The following is a 17,169-nucleotide window of genomic DNA, read 5'->3' as shown; positions in this document are numbered from 1 at the left end:
CCGCCGGATCCCGCCCACGACGGCCGCCCACTGGAACTCTGCAAACTCCAGGCTCCCGATGGATTAAGCGCCATATTTTGCAATCGAGCCCTCATCAGATCCATAAATTTTCACGAGCCGTTTAAGCCCCCATCCCAGGCTTTCTGGACTCGAGAGATTTTTTTTTCTTTTGGCCCAAATTCTTAAAGATTCATGAATTCGCCGTGGCTTTGCACGCCAAGTTCCGTTCCAGACTCCCCCGTGATGAACGAAGAGTGGCACCAGTTCTGTGTGTTGTTTACCTTGAATGATTGAGGTACCTTGCTTTGGACATGGCAACAACCACTTGTGGACTACAAAATTCCTGGGACGGTGGCAATGGCAACTTTGAGCAGCTGAGTGATAAAAATATACGAGTTGGTTGGGACAGAGAATTTTGCCTTTCAAGCGCATTTGGCAGGAAAGGGATTTCTTATATATGTCTCCTAGATTAATGGATGAGCGTGAGGATTGGCGTCACCCTGAGAGCTCCTTTGGAAGCATAGCGTTGATTAGCTCAGGAAAGAAATGTCTCTACGGAAATTTTTTTATTTTTAAATCCCTTCCACCAGGGGGTTTTTCTAGCCCCTCTCCCCATCACTATTTGGAAGTTCTTAGGTAGGGCAAGCAACGCAGGAGGGAATATCGAAGAACCAGCACATACACACGGAAGCAGCACATACACATGGAAGATTAGCCCAAGAAATATCGCCATGTGAACCATACACACGGAAGCAGCACAGGAGGTCAAGTAGTGATCCTAAGTTAACAGCTTAATTTCTCTTCTAGTAACGACATGTATTTTGCTTATGACATCGATCAACAAGCAAAATCTATCACAAGTTATCTGTTACTAAACTTCGCTCTTTAACTTACACGTTGATGCAATGCAAAAAAAAATTTTATAAACGAAGCCAAGGATCTTCCCCCAACCATTCTCTTTGTGCCTCTTGGTTATCTTCAACACTCACAAATTTTGGCAAATAAATACCGTAGTTAGAAAGCTGCAGCACAAAAAAAAATAAAATCAGTGACACTAGCAGGGGACAAAATTTTATGTTTTATATATGCAAATGGAGGATTCAACCAACACTTGAGCAAGGGTACAAAACTGAGCAATCTTTTTCTTCAACAAAATCAGCCGGACACTTGGATTTTTGGTGCCCACCAATATTTTTCTGTACGTTTCGTTTTGGAAAACTTCATTTGCATCAGTTTTTTTTCATCCGATAGCCCTTCCATGGCATCCACCATGTCAATACATTTCTCGATTGAGTAGCTTCTTCACATCTCTTCTTCTCTTCTAACTTTTCTAGAGTTTTTTCAATTTGATCCTTTCTATAGTCAATGTAATCCTCAAGTTTTGCTGCCATCTGACTTTGTTTGCGTTTCTTTCCACCGGTAACATCTTGGTCCTCTGAATTACGACTAGCTGGAGCAGATTGAACTTCTGTGCTTTCTACACCACCAAGACCAAAACTGAGTGGGTTTCTATCAATAAAAGCCATGCTATGATTGTTTTGCTTTGAGATACTTCTTTGGGGAGTGGGTTCAGTTCGTAGCTCACTTCTTTGGGGAGTAAGGTTCAGCTCGCAACTCAGTTCTTTGTGGTGGAGGCTCAATTGATGTAAAATTTAAATCTCCTGTGACTACACTTTCTATTAAAAAAATTGAATGGGTGAACAAGTGAATAATTAATTAAAGGAGCCGAATATGCACAATGCTATATAAACTTAAGCAAAGCAAGCACAGTATTCAGAAATGCTAGAGGGTTTTATTGTACAACGGAACAAATGTACACCAGGTACCCTTCACCTAATAGGAAAATGTAGAAGCTACAAGAAAATGAAGCTGATAAGACCTTCTACCATGTACTAAATGAAATAGCCTTTGCAATTGGAGAAAATTATGTTAGGTGTATCAACCCAGCAGGTCCTGGGCCCAGGTTTAGAGGCTAAACTTCACCCACACACTGGAAATTGTCTAAGAAGACTAAAACATGAAGACCCACAGCACAAAACCTTCAACATAGAAAGAAATAAGAACAGGCAGCAACTGATCAAAAAATCCTAAAAGTAACAACTCCCATCAGTTGATATCACAAGAACAGTTGATATCACAAGAACAGAGGCAATGAGCATGCATGAAGCGTCCCCACATAAGTAGAGACTAAATGTGATCCAATTATCAGTCCCAGGAGGCTGATAACACATTTATTCAACAGATAGTTCAGAAACCGTACAACTCCCGAAGGAGCGGGCGGGCAAGCCACACCCAAAGCAAGACTAAAGCGATAACAATACAAATCCAAGTTGCAGTCCAGTCGGACTCCGGGCTGCAATCGGAACTATGCGTCAGCGGAAGCATCCTGCAAAAGGGCCAACACCGCAGGCAGCGTTGGGTGCAGACGCAACCTCCTACTCGAAGTCCTCGGCGACGAAGTTTGGATCCTCCTCTGAAGCAACAACACAAGGGTGAGTACAAAAGTACTCAGCAAGTCCAACCCCATCCACGGAGGGGGATACAACAAGAATATGCATATGATTCAACAAGGATATGGTCAAGGTCTATTTGCAATAAAGCTAGATTTTTGACACATGCAGGGTTTCATTTTATAGAATTTTCATAAAACCTTTCCTTAATAAATGATATATCAAGTGGGGTTGATCCTACACAAAGGATCCAAGTTTTATCGCTACCAGACTCCCCGTCCGTCGTAGCGCACGGCACATCTGCCGGACACTTCCAAAATCCCACACACACACACACACCGTAAATACCCGTCATCCCCCAAATGCTAGTTGTGTGACCGAGCCGTAACTCGTCCAATGCCGTGGACACGGCTACCCGGATAGGTTTTAACTCTGCAGAGGTTGTACACTTTTCCCACAAGTAGGGTACCGTATCACGATCACCTTAGTGACAGTACGGATCCTAACAAAGCCATTACCCACCTTAGCCAACACTGACTAGTCAACACGGAAGCACCCAAGGGGTTAGCAACCCATCCACGGGGCCGAAACCGGGACCTAAGTCACCAAGAGCTTAGTCCTTTTCCAAGGGCTCCCGTTGCTCACCAGCACACCTGAAGCCTAGCAGTTTGGCTAGTGGGGTTTATGCTAAGCCGTTGCCCATACAACGGTCGAGTGGTTGCACGATGATGGAATTAGGCAGGATGACACACCAACTCGGTCCTTAGCCATGACAAGATGGATATCTCCCAACTCTGCTCAACCACTAAGGTACGAGCCCAACAATCCGGCATTCCACACAAGAAATGCCCATCCATCTCATCCACCACCTCTCTTTACACCCGAAAACCCAACTCCTCAGTTGAACATACTCACACATTTATTTTCTGAATAAACAGATGTAATCATGATTGAATTTGGATAATGAGTTCCTAAGCATTCTAGCAGTATTTATCATCTAAACAGAGCAACTCATATTTAGAGATAAATATGGGACAACAAGGAATAATCATAACAATCAAGGGGTGGCTATCCAACCATGTCTTGCGATAAAACAATATGCATTTTATAAAACAGGCCAATAGGTTGTGTCTGAAAAACTGGGTATTAAATATGCATCAAAGGGTGGGATTGGACTTGCCGTTCTCAAAGCCTTCCGGGAGCTCCTGCTCGCGGTATTGGTCCTCGGGCTCGGGCTCGTGGTCGAACTCCTCCTCGCGCTCCTCCTCAGGTACTCCGCGATCTACGGCACACACAAACGAGCACACAATAAATAAAAGGAAAAAGATTTTACCCGTTGAGCTCCGAACAGGAAATGTGAACGGAAAATAGATAGGAAGGGTATTTTCATGAACTTTGGATATGCCTCGGCGGAAACATATGAGAGGAGGTCGTGGTCAAATTTGGGATCGATTGGAGGAAGTTTGGCGCATGAAATGACGGGTTAAAGGAGTATTAGGGGCTTTAAAATGAGGTTTAGGACTGAACCGCGAGAGCAGGGGCCTATCTGTAATTATTTTTGGAATGGTGGGAGGACTTGTTCACGAATAAGGGAAACTGGTGGGTTAGATCGCGAGGAGAGGGATTTATCCCTTTCTTCTTCCTGGAGACAACAGGAGGTGGAGGAAGGGATGGCTGGCGGTGGGCCGGCCGGCCGGGCTCGCCGGCGGCGAGGCCGAGCGGCAGGGAAGGAAGAGGAGGGTGTGGGGGGCCCATTTTGGCCCTCACCTTGGCCGGTCGCGGGTGGGAAGGAAGGGGCGCCGGCGGCGTTCTGGTGGCGGTGGTGGAGGTAGGCAAGGTGCTCGTGGTGATGGTGTAGAGGTGCAGGGCTCGGCTCCCCTCTTTTATAGGCGGCGCACGGGCGGACGAAGGCCGAGGCAATGATGGCGGCCGGACCTTTGGCCGGTGGCGTGCCGGGGTGGTGAAGCTCGTGGACGGCGTGGCGGCATGGACGACGAGGGCACAGGAGCGGCGACCGGCGACACGACGCGATGCACCCAGCCAAGCACTAGACGCCAAGGCGCGAGCGGGCGCGGCACGGGTGGCGTTGCGCGGTGCGGCGGGCGCGGCGCGCGGGCGGATGCGGCGGGCAGCGCGGCGGGCGCGGCGCGCGGGCGGATGCGGCGGGCAGCGCGGCGCGGGCGCGGGCGCGCGGCCCGACGCAGCGCGGCCCAGCGCGCGTGCGCGCCCAGAGCGCCTCGTCGCGCGTGCCAGGCAGGGGGGCGCCAGGCGCCAGAGAAAAAAGGGGGCGGCAAGGAAGAGAAAGGGGAGAGAGAAGGAGGAGGAAGGAAGAGAAGGAAAAGGAAAAGGGAAAGAAAGAGGAGGGAAAAGAAAGAAGGAAAGAGAAGGGAGAAAAGGGAGGGGAAAAGATGGCGGGGATTGCGGGATTTGACGGCACGCGTGATGGACTTGATGGGCACGCGGCGAAAATCACGGGGACGGAAAAAGAGGGTTGACGAGTCGGGGCCAGAACGACGGGTCCGACGGAAGGAAAAAGATTTGACGGAGCTCAGCGGTCGGAAAAAATTTTGGAATGCATTTTTAACGAGCGATTTACTTTGGTAGATTTTTACGGGTGTTACAATGCATCATCTAGAGGCAGTAACAAAATGCAGCCAGCTCCCCAACTCAATTTGTTAATTTACTACCTAAGAGAGCAAAACATGAAAACCAAATCTGCAGACTCTTTTCAACATGGAAACATGCTATACCCAATAATGTCACAGGAGATTATGCTTATACACCATCCAGAGGCAACAGTAAAAGAAGCCGAAGGCCCGGTCCAATTTACCAAGTCAGTGGGCACTGCAGCCTCATGAATGAAGTTAATCTGTGCCCTAAGCTATCATGTAACAGAACTATATTCCTAAGCATGTAGTATCCCAGTTAACAAGCATCCAGATTGTGGGGCAACTCAAATACTAAACATACTAGGATCCCAATTAATATGATTGCGTAGCTGCGCATGTCGATGGTTGAATAATTCTTTGTAATTTGCATACTGATTTCCATGTCTCCTTAACTCACTAAGGTGATACCTAACTCCTCAGTATGGAGCAATGAATGAGGATGTATTTGCGTATCCACCACCTACAAGGTAGAACTTCCCCACAGGCACATGAAAACCCTTCGCACGTGAAGACCGTAGGACCCCTGCATCAGATGCTGATCCTTCCCAACCACATGAGATGAAAGTGAAATTTAAATCAAAGTCACATGCACACATCACGTTCTGTGACAATGTTCCTTTCCTATTTCTGTAAGGAGCGGCTCTTTCTTGTGCAATGGTGATAGGGATATGAGTGCCATCAATGGCCCCAATGCAGTTCTGGAAGAAAGACATAAAGCGAGGGTCTAATGCAATCTTCACATGTGTATGATTCACATTTGGGAGCTTCAGAATCTATGAGTCAGTGTTGGAATTATATCGAAGAACTCTGTTATTTTCTTATGAATTATCTCACCACGGTGTTGGAATTTCTTTTTTAGCCTATCGGTGCTTGCATTATGAGAGAGCATGAACATAAACATTCCTAGCTGCTCCTCAACTCTAACACTATGGGTGTCACGTAACAAGTTCTCCACTCTAAGATAATTTTCTATAACTCTAAATATCTCAGCTTTACACCAATTTTCATGGCCTTTCAAGATTTGTCTGACCTTTTCAGCACCAGGCAGAGTTGAGGTGTGCTCCGACCTTTTCTCCTCATATAGACACTGCTGAAGCGCGGGGACCATAACTAGGAATAGCTCGTCATCCTCTTCTTCCTCCTCTAGCATGAATCTCCTAACTTCATCTTCCCAAGATTCCATTATATATATGTATGTATATGGTAAGGCAAGTAAACTATGTCACTTAAATGTATATAGTCTAGAAAAAAGGAAAAGCTCACAGGTTATGAGAGAATTATACTGTGCTTTTAAACATTGAAAAAGCATGAATTCCTTTTCCAAAAGAATCATCTAGCTAGCTAGCTATAACTTCAGAAGTATAATTGCTAGGTTTAAAAAAGTAAGCATTTCATATTGTGACGGGGGCAGCAACAGTAAGCTCCAATACATAATATAATGCTAGCAGTAAGAGTTAGGATGGTTCACCTGTTTGACCAGTAACAATATAAGAATGTGAACCCAAAATGTAATGGCAAAACAATTAGCTGACTAACAAAGAAAATGTAAGAGGAGGATGTGTTCACTGCACTGCATCATCAAAAGGTAAGAGAAAATAAGAAACATGTAGGCTTCATCTAAAAACACAAAAAGAAAGGAAAAGAAACAAGCAGAGTACGCTCTATTAAGGTCACAAATTTAGTTTATCATCTACCCAAACAGAGCACGCTTTGCTTTTGCATTTTGCTGCCTTTCTATACATGCATGAGATATGCTTTGAGATATGTACAGATGTAAGCATGATACATATTTGTCATAACATTGGGCCTGTTCGCTTCGGCTTATTCAGCCGGCTTATCAGCCACCAAACAGTGTTTTCCTCTCATGACAAATCAGCCGTTTCAACTTTTCAGCCGCTTATAAGCTGAAGCGAACAGGCCCATTTACATCTCGGTTGGAGATACAACTAATAGCTGTTCACTACGAGTACATACTTTGATTGATTTAAAGGAAACGAATAATGTGAAGTCAAAAGGGTAATTAAATCTTTATGGTACCATGTTGCCAGTGCACCACCCAAGCACAGTGTGGCGCAGCCTCTGGTTTGACAACATGATGGGTGGCTCTGATTGCAAGGTTGATTTTGTGGTGTTACACCATACATAAACTACGCCCACCAGAAGAGGTACGAGCTTGGGACAAGGTTTTAGGAGAGTTCAGACATCATAAATCAAATGTATTATGAAGAAATTAGATAACTAATTTGAAGCATAACAGATCAAATCGATCTGTTCAGGATAACTCAATCGCACCAATTCATATGCACCAATTCATCAATCATTACTTAAAAACATCTAACACATCTATCTGTAAAAAAGCAAGTAGCAGTCACAAATCTAACACAGATCCAAATAGCGGGAGCTCAGAGCTCAATCTGGGGAGGATGAGGAGAGAGGAAGGGTTCACCGAGCTCAGAGCTCAATCTGGGGAGGATGAGGAGAGAGGAAGGGTTCACCGGATCTTGGGACGAGGCAAGGCGGGGCAGTCACAGAGCAGTGGTGGAGATCGAGCTGACGACGGGGAGGCGACAGAGAGGACGGGAAGGCGACGGGGAGGTGACAAGGGGTAGCAGCGCCTGGACGGGGATGAGGACGAGGACGCAGAGAAGCGACAACGCTTGGTCGGAAAGGCGGCGTGGTGGAGCGGACGAGGAGGCGGTGCTGCCTGCTGGCTCCATCGCATCGCTTCCCTCGCGCGCGAGTCGTGGCGTGGTGGAGCAGACGGGGTTGCGGTGTCCGAACCCGAGAGGTGGGGAGCGCTGGCCCAAGAAAAAGCTGAGGATAGGGGGTGACGGACCCGTGGTCGTGGGCTGCCAAACGACAGGAAGATTTGGCCTGAGTCCGAAACCCGCGTGGGGGGCCTATCTGAGGAAAACACGGGAATCCCTGCAAGATTTTGGATTCCCAAAGGAGTTCTGACTGTACTGTATGGTCCACGGGAGGCGGCAATAAGAGGCCGTGCAGAAAGAAATTCAAGGAGGAAGAAAATTCAAATTCGTCCTACACAAGACTCCATTTCAAACTATAGCTATTTCATCAATCTTTTTAGGTGAAAGTCTAGTCCAACAGGATGACTAATAACGTAGGAATAATGCAAGGGCACAAATGCAACGAGAGCAAAGAGTAGTCCACCGTGTGCGTGCTCCACCACCTTGTCTAGTTTGCTATGGCGGCCATCATTACTCCTTCAGAAATACTAGCAGTAATAGCGTGGTTACTTATTACTAACTTTTTTTTATCTCAACACCTCATACTGCAATTTTGTTATAGATGTTAAAAATTATATACGCCAAACCATCCTCTAATCAAAATTCTTATTCCCATGGAGTGATGTAACAAATTGACATGAGAGATTTCCATTTGTACATTCTTTTAAAACAAAAGTTTAGTACATAATTATGACACAACTCAGAACGACCCATCCTCTCCTCACGTTGTTATGCATATTAAATTAATAAAGAAATGGGAAGAGAAAGTGATTGAGCGTATCATGTGGTCATTCTATCCTATATCAGCATGGTCAGACTTCTGTATGACTTTTCTTGTTTTTGAAAGTCAACAAAACCAGAGGACAAGAAGAAAAAGATGACAGAACATCACCATAGCCATTTTGATTATTTTTTCAGTACCGTGCGCCTTTTGCATGACTTTATCCTTTATCATGATGTCATTTACAAAACCAACAAGTCAAGAGATCGTAGAGAAATGCAAAACTTAATCTAATCATAAATACAAAATTCATCAGGATTGTTGTTGATGAATGATATATTTTACTATATTGCAACTTTGCAAGTTAAAGTATGGTATTGGAGACCCATCAATCACCTGTTGAACAAATTTTTATGATCAAAGAAAGTACATTACATCACAATGCTGACTATTTGTAGGTGTACCCTGCATGCAACATCATGCAGCATATACATTCAGCATCTCAAAGAGGAACTCTGATTTCCCAACTTGCCTCGTTTGTTCCAATTTCTCTAATACAATGTCATATGAAAAAATAGTACCTCTGTTTGGTATGCTCTCGCACCTGTGCAAAAAAATATAGAGGGATTCATATATTTAAAGATTCTTATAGGAAAATTTGCAATATGTGGCATTTAGAATGAAGGATTTCATCTCTCACATTCGTATTCCGAGGATGAATCTGCAAATTCGTGAGAAAACAAACGTTGCGGATAATTCTAAGTTCCACAGGTATCAACCTGCAAAACTACTTCCCCTGAGAGTATGAGACTCATAAAAAAACATAAAATTCTCCAAATGGGCCCCACCACCAGATCACCACCTTCCTCTCTTACAAATAGGCACACGAGCACTTCGACCTCCCCACCCATCTCCTCCTGCCCCGCCGCGTCCATCTCCCCCACCTCCTCTTCCCCCGCCGCCGCGCTCCCGCTAGCCGCCACCGCCGCCACACTCCACTCGCGCACCCGCCGCGGGCGCGCGGGAGGGGAGGACTCTCTGCGCCGTCCGGCGGGAATTCGATTCGGTCGGATTCCGCTGCGACCGCGATGACGGGGAAGGCGCCGATGGAGCGGCACCAATCGATCGACGCGCAGCTGCGGCTGCTGGCGCCAGGCAAGGTCTCCGAGGACGACAAGCTCGTCGAGTACGACGCCCTCCTCGTCGATCGCTTCCTCGACATCCTCCAGGACCTGCACGGCCCGCACCTCCGCGAATTCGTACGCCCTGATCGATCCCCTCCTCTCGCCCGCCGCCACCCCAGATCCGCGCGTCCCGACGGCGCCGTGCTGACTCCGTTGGTGCCTCTTCGCGTGCGCAGGTGCAGGAGTGCTACGAGCTCTCGGCGGAGTACGAGAACGACCGCGACGAGGCGCGGCTCGGCGAGCTCGGGAGCAAGCTCACCAGCCTGCCCCCCGGGGACTCCATCGTCGTCGCCAGCTCCTTCTCGCACATGCTCAACCTCGCCAACCTCGCCGAGGAGGTGCAGATCGCGCACCGCCGCCGGATCAAGCTCAAGCGTGGGGACTTTGCCGACGAGGCCTCGGCGCCCACCGAGTCCGACATCGAGGAGACGCTCAAGCGCCTCGTCTCGCAGCTCGGCAAGTCGCGCGAGGAGGTCTTCGACGCGCTCAAGAACCAGACCGTCGATCTCGTCTTCACGGCGCACCCCACGCAGTCCGTCAGGAGGTCCCTGCTCCAGAAGCATGGCAGGTGCGGTCGATCGTTGAGTTGCCGTTGCTTCGATTGGGGCACCTTGTTTGCCTTTGCATCATGCGCATCGAAGGAAAATGCAATTCTCTATGGTGTTAATTTATTTCTGTTGTTCAGGATCCGGAATTGCCTGAGGCAACTGTATGCCAAGGACATCACTGCTGATGACAAGCAGGAGCTTGATGAGGCTCTTCAGAGGGAGGTAAAATATCTCGATTTCTCCACTTGAGATGAGAATATTATAATATAATGTCAGTCGTGAGGTTTCAGTGTAGATCGAGCGTGACCACAACCTTTTGATGGCCTAGCTTTTTAATTGTAAACTACATAGTCATTATTTAACTGATAATCATCTCTTGGATTTTCCCCCCTGATGATGTGGCGGGATGGAGGCTCTGGGTTTAACGATGGGATCCTGCTATTATTCTCACGGCAGAGCATAGGGCCACATTACTGTTGTTAGAATTTGGCCCCACTCCTGAAAGCCAAATTAGCTTATGTTGGGGTTTTTTGTTTGCCTCTTTATGTGAGTGTTGCCTGTCAGATTCCAAGATCCTGCCAAATCGTTTGGCTAGAACATATTTTAGTAGTAGTTTATTGGACACGTAATACCTTGAACAAGATGCTTTATACGCAAGAAAGCAGTCAAATATGTACGACAGAGGTTTAGTTTATTCCCTTGACAAAAACCAAGAAGATATGCCCAATCAAGATGAGTTGATAGTACCACCGACAGAGGGCTTGGTATTTGTAAAACCTGGAAGGTTCTCTGGGTGTGCTGTGCTACTACAAAGATTTTTGCGTGTGGAATTATGGTGATGATTGTTTGTCGTACAGACTTTTATCTCCAGGTTGGCAGGTTATTGTATTAGAAATACCCGTCAAACCTGTGAAATCAATTTTGTTGGAGAGTGCATTATTTCTTTCTCTAACTTAATTGTGAGGTTACCATTGCTCTATTCTGAGATCCCATCGAATGTTTCCGACAAAATTCCACCTTGGTTGTATCAAAATATATTTTCCTAAATAAAAGCTATTTTGTTGAACTCTTCTATGTCTGCACATGACAAGGTGAGAGGACAGGTCAAATATGTACAACAGAGGTAGTTACAATGCTGCAGTTGATTCTATATTACTTCATATCTTTTTTATACGGTATTGCAGTTTGGTTTGATTATCCGATCTGCAAACTTTCTATATGGAAAAGCTGAATAAAATGCTTTGAAAAGAGAAGTAGACTTCATATATCATTGTCAGAGCTCATCAGCCCAAAAGATTTTCAGTTTACTGTATCCTGAGATGCTGTTTGTTATTCTGTTCATAAAGATCATATGTTAATCAATTGCATCTGTGTATTAGTCACTAGTCATATATGGGGGGAGCTATTAGCTATTGTGTTCTTCGAGTTAATAACTTAGTCACATGTGTATTAGTCATTAGTCAGGTCTATGCTCTAGAACTGCCCATTTCCTAGTATAATGGCACCACCTTTTACTGTTAACACCACCTGATATCTATTAGTATGATAAATGCAAAATAAGAGCACTTGGGTTATATGATCTACATAAAAAATTGAGTTATGGTCATGCATCATTTTCAGTCAGTTGCTATGAAAGTCCAAATTGTACATGTAGCATGTACACTCGCCATGTGGAAATAATATGTTCTTTTCCCTACATTCTCAACTTGCTTTTTCTGATTTGTTGTTTACTTCACAGATTCAAGCTGCTTTTAGAACTGATGAAATCCGCAGAACCCCTCCCACTCCTCAAGATGAAATGCGTGCTGGAATGAGTTACTTCCATGAAACTATATGGAAGGGCGTACCAAAATTCTTGCGCCGTATTGACACTGCTCTGAAAAATATTGGGATCAATGAGCGTCTCCCTTACAATGCTCCTCTCATTCAGTTCTCTTCCTGGATGGGTGGTGACCGTGATGGTAACTTCTCGTTTTCATATGCCAATTTATAAATTAGTTTTTGGCTTAAAGAATAACACTTTTTGAAGAGTTTTTATAGAAAAAAGTTTGAATAATTATAAAAATTTCCAGACCCTAATCGCTTGTGTAACAGAAAATTGTTGATAGGGCCTTCCTATCGTTGTGACATCAGTTGCATACTGGCATGTGAAACAGAAAATTGCTGATAGGGCCTTCATGTCATTGTGACATTGTGACATCAGTTCTTCATTTCTTCTAGAAATTGACTACTTATTCTCCATCTTTTAACGAAACTAATTTTCCTTTTTGTTCCTTATTTTTGCCAATTGTGTAGAAACAAAAAGCTTAAATTTCAATAATGTATTGTTTTTTAGGAAATCCAAGAGTTACACCAGAGGTTACACGGGATGTATGCTTATTGGCAAGAATGATGGCTGCTAACTTGTACTTCTCTCAGATAGAAGATCTAATGTTTGAGGTATTGCAATATAAAACATCCTCCCCTTACATGTAAGGAGCTTCAACACCCTGGTGCTAACAGCATAATATTCTATTCTAGCTCTCTATGTGGCGCTGCAGTGATGAACTTCGGATCCGTGCAGATGAATTACATCGGTCATCAAAAAGAGCTGCAAAGCACTATATAGGTAAACAGAACTGTAATTTATGGTAACAAGGAAATTTGGGTTAATCTGCATATCAATTAATTAGCTTATTATTTTAAAAGAATACCAGACTATCTAGCTTGCTTTGCTTTTGACATATGAAGTTATGCCCTTTAAAGGATGTCATTACTGTGACCTATAAAGTATGCCCTTTTTGCTTCTCATTCTTGTTTTGTCAGTGGTGCATCATAGGATAACAGTACCCAAAATTAGAAATAAACAAGTGTTTTTTAGTAACCACTACCGCAATACCAAACAGAGCTCTAGCCAGCAACTTGGATGCAAGACCATACACTCTGATGTAGTGTGAATGATCGTAACCTTTTCCCCTGTGGAGAATGTTCTCTTACTACATTTTCTAAAATGTATATATTACTAATTGAACGTTGTTCATGCAGAATTCTGGAAGCAAGTTCCTCCAAACGAACCTTATCGTGTCATCCTTGGTGATGTCAGGGATAAACTGTACTATACGCGTGAACGTTCTCGTCATTTATTGACAACTGGAATTTCTGAGATTCCTGAGGAGGCAACTTTTACTAATGTTGAACAGGTTCTATCTTTTTCTGTGATATGCATATTTGTGATTGTTTATGTCGTACTTATAATAATCTAGTTACCATTTTCTACATTGCAGTTTCTAGAACCTCTTGAGCTCTGTTATAGATCATTATGTGCCTGTGGTGACAAACCTATAGCCGACGGAAGTCTCCTTGATTTCTTGCGTCAAGTATCCACTTTCGGGCTTGCTCTTGTGAAACTTGACATCAGGCAGGAATCTGATCGGCACACTGATGTCCTTGATTCAATAACTACACATCTTGGAATTGGATCCTATGCTGAATGGTCTGAGGAGAAACGCCAGGATTGGCTGTTGTCTGAACTGAGGGGCAAGCGTCCATTGTTTGGTTCTGATCTTCCTCTGACTGAAGAGACCGCCGATGTTTTAGGCGCATTTCATGTCCTAGCAGAGCTCCCAGCAGATTGCTTTGGCGCGTATATCATCTCGATGGCAACTGCCCCATCCGATGTGCTTGCTGTCGAGCTTTTACAGCGTGAGTGCCATGTAAAACATCCACTGAGAGTTGTTCCACTCTTTGAGAAACTTGCAGATCTTGAAGCAGCTCCAGCAGCTGTAGCACGACTCTTTTCAATTGACTGGTACATGAATAGGATTAATGGCAAGCAGGAGGTGATGATTGGATACTCAGACTCTGGTAAAGACGCTGGACGTCTCTCTGCAGCATGGCAAATGTATAAAGCACAAGAGGAGCTCATCAAGGTGGCAAAGCAGTATGGAGTGAAGTTGACCATGTTTCATGGAAGGGGTGGAACAGTTGGCAGAGGAGGTGGTCCCACTCATTTGGCCATATTATCTCAGCCACCAGACACGATACATGGATCACTTCGTGTAACAGTGCAAGGTGAGGTCATTGAGCACTCCTTTGGAGAGGAGCACCTGTGCTTTAGAACTTTGCAACGCTACACTGCAGCTACCCTTGAGCATGGCATGCATCCTCCAATTTCCCCAAAGCCGGAATGGCGTGCTCTGATGGATGAAATGGCTATTGTGGCAACCAAAGAATATCGATCAATTGTCTTCCAAGAACCACGCTTTGTTGAATACTTCAGATCGGTAGGTTCACCTGTATCCTCTATCCTGTATTTGAACAAGTATACACTTTACACTTGCACAAGATGTTTATACTTTGTTTCAAAGCTGCTAAAGAAACCCCAAGCCAAAATATGCACATGAAATTAGGTTTTGTGTTGGTCAATTTATGATTTCTTTTCTTCAAAAATGTAAAATCTCTGATGTTTAATGCAGATCTTATTTAACTGAAATTCTGTACAGGCACTAATTTGAAAAAGTTCAAACAAACGCTATCCTTCTAATTAAGTTAGCTGAGTTGTATTCGTTTATCCTATTGAGAACTGCTATCTGAAAGGAATATTTCTCTTATTGAACGTGTATGTCTCACTGCATGGTGATCTGGTGTGCCTTCTGTTACGCTGGTTCTAAAAGTTGGTGGACAAGTATGTGAACTTGTGATATGATGAGTATAAGTTGTAACACTAAGCTCGATCTTAATTATTTTTCCAGGCTACACCTGAGACTGAATATGGTAGGATGAATATTGGCAGCCGTCCATCAAAGAGGAAGCCTAGTGGGGGAATAGAATCGCTCCGTGCAATTCCATGGATCTTTGCTTGGACGCAAACAAGGTTCCATCTCCCTGTTTGGCTTGGATTTGGCGCAGCATTCAAGCATCTCATGCAGAAGGACATCAGGAACATCCATACTCTTAAAGAAATGTACAATGAGTGGCCATTCTTCAGGGTTACCCTTGACTTGCTTGAGATGGTTTTCGCCAAGGGAGACCCAGGAATCGCAGCTGTGTATGATAAATTGCTGGTGGCTGAAGATCTGCAGTCCTTTGGAGAGCAGCTAAGGAAGAACTATGAGGAGACAAAAGAGCTGCTCCTTCAGGTAAAGTGCTCTAATAGCTCACGCTAAAAGATTTCGTTTTGCTTGCATTTCAGGTGTTTTTGTACTAATATAGCCATAGGCAGATAAGTCCTATTGCATATGATTCCAACAATTGCCAATTTTCCGCAGGTCGCCGGTCACAAGGACGTCCTCGAAGGTGATCCTTACCTGAAGCAGCGTCTGCGGCTGCGTGAGTCGTACATCACCACCCTGAACGTCTGCCAGGCCTACACCCTGAAGCGGATTCGTGACCCTGGCTTCCAGGTGAGCCCCCAGCCGGCTCTGTCCAAGGAGTTCACCGACGAGAGCCAGCCGGCGCAGCTGGTGCAGCTGAACCCCGAGAGCGAGTACGCGCCGGGCCTGGAGGACACGCTGATCCTGACCATGAAGGGTATCGCCGCCGGGATGCAGAACACCGGCTAGGCCAGACCCTCGGTGTACAAATAACCCATCTCAGATGAGGTGGTGGATGATACGTGTTAAGCCTGTGTAGGCAGATAGTTCGCCGGCGCTAGTGTGTTCTCTTCTGCAGGAGTTTTTATTTCGGAGCCTTTTGGTTTTGCTTGATGTAAATGTCAAGGGGAGCTTATTGGCTGTTAAAGCCTCATGCGAAATAAATTATGGAACAATGAATTTTGTTAATCGAATAATAAGCTTGTATCTAATTCTATGAGTGTGTCATTAATCATTATAGAGCTAAAGGCATTTTATCAGTTCCATTTGCTTAGATAACCGAATCAGATGGAAATGCGGCAGCTACCACGCAAACTGGTGAAATCCGGTAGCTGCTGCCTTCTTCGTCCTCCTGCTTCTTCGTTTTCAGTCTTCACCTGCTGCCTTCTTCGTCCTCCTTCGGCTCTCACCAGTTCTTAAATACAATGACTTCTAAGGGTTTGGAACAAATTAAACAGGGGTGATAAATCTTTCATGCCTCTCATTAAAGTGGGAAAATATTCCGTGCAAATCACCTCCTTGGTGGACACATGAAAACCCTTTTCAAAGCCATACTTACAAGTTTCCAAAAAAATTGGAACGATGCATATCCATTGTGTATCTACGGATTCACTTTGTTGCAAATTTTGAGATGCAAACTCAATGTAGAAAAATTCTACAAAAATGACAAATTTCGAGTACATGCACTAGAAGACAAAAGTTCTGAAACAAGGAACATGTATATTCTAGTGCACATGCACTTGAATTTTGTCATTTTCATCTGAATTTTTACAAAACGAGTTTGGATCTCAACTTTTGCAACAAAGTACATTTATGAATGGATTGTAGATGTGCGTCATTTCAAATTGTTTGGAGACTTGTAAGTATGGTTTGCAGAGGGGTTTTCACGATTCCACCAAAGAGGTAGTTTCAACCTAATATTCCCCCATTAAAGTAGCTAGGCTACAGCACGGTAGCTAATGATCCAGCACTAGAAGCACTAGCAAATAGTAATTCGGAATATTTGGTGCTGCCCCAAACCGTCAGCCTTGCCCATCACTGCCTTGCGACCACTCATTGCCGTGGCCAGCAAGCGATGCTAACGGATTGTCGGATTCCTTGCCATTTGGCACAATTTGTATGCTGCAACATTTGCGTCTGCAGCTCCGCATGGATCTCAACAAGATCTCAGCCACGGAACACACATGTTCCATGCATGTTCAATATCAGCAGCGCATGACGGCATACATAACAACCTACCGCCGCTAAAACCAGCGAGAATAAACAATCGGCCACAAAAA

The 17,169-nt window shown here is 44.8% G+C and overlaps 1 protein-coding gene across 1 annotated transcript; it reads left to right on the top strand.

Annotated features, from left to right (window-relative positions):
* Nucleotides 1–9,696: 9,696 nt before the first annotated feature.
* On the top strand, nt 9,697–15,859 carry PPC1 (phosphoenolpyruvate carboxylase 1; the record flags this gene model as incomplete). Its single annotated transcript, NM_001280813.1, is given in 12 exon segments — nt 9,697–9,846; nt 9,948–10,339; nt 10,457–10,541; nt 12,058–12,280; nt 12,655–12,758; nt 12,840–12,927; nt 13,344–13,498; nt 13,583–14,058; nt 14,060–14,064; nt 14,067–14,581; nt 15,050–15,436; nt 15,566–15,859. Coding segments are annotated over 12 exon segments (2,874 nt in total), but the record flags the coding sequence as incomplete, so codon positions are not given.
* Nucleotides 15,860–17,169: the final 1,310 nt, after the last annotated feature.

The sequence above is a fragment of the Setaria italica genome, chromosome I (genome assembly GCF_000263155.2).
Source record: "Setaria italica strain Yugu1 chromosome I, Setaria_italica_v2.0, whole genome shotgun sequence".
Lineage (NCBI taxonomy): Eukaryota > Viridiplantae > Streptophyta > Magnoliopsida > Poales > Poaceae > Setaria > Setaria italica.
This window is presented reverse-complemented; position numbering and strand designations above follow the sequence as displayed.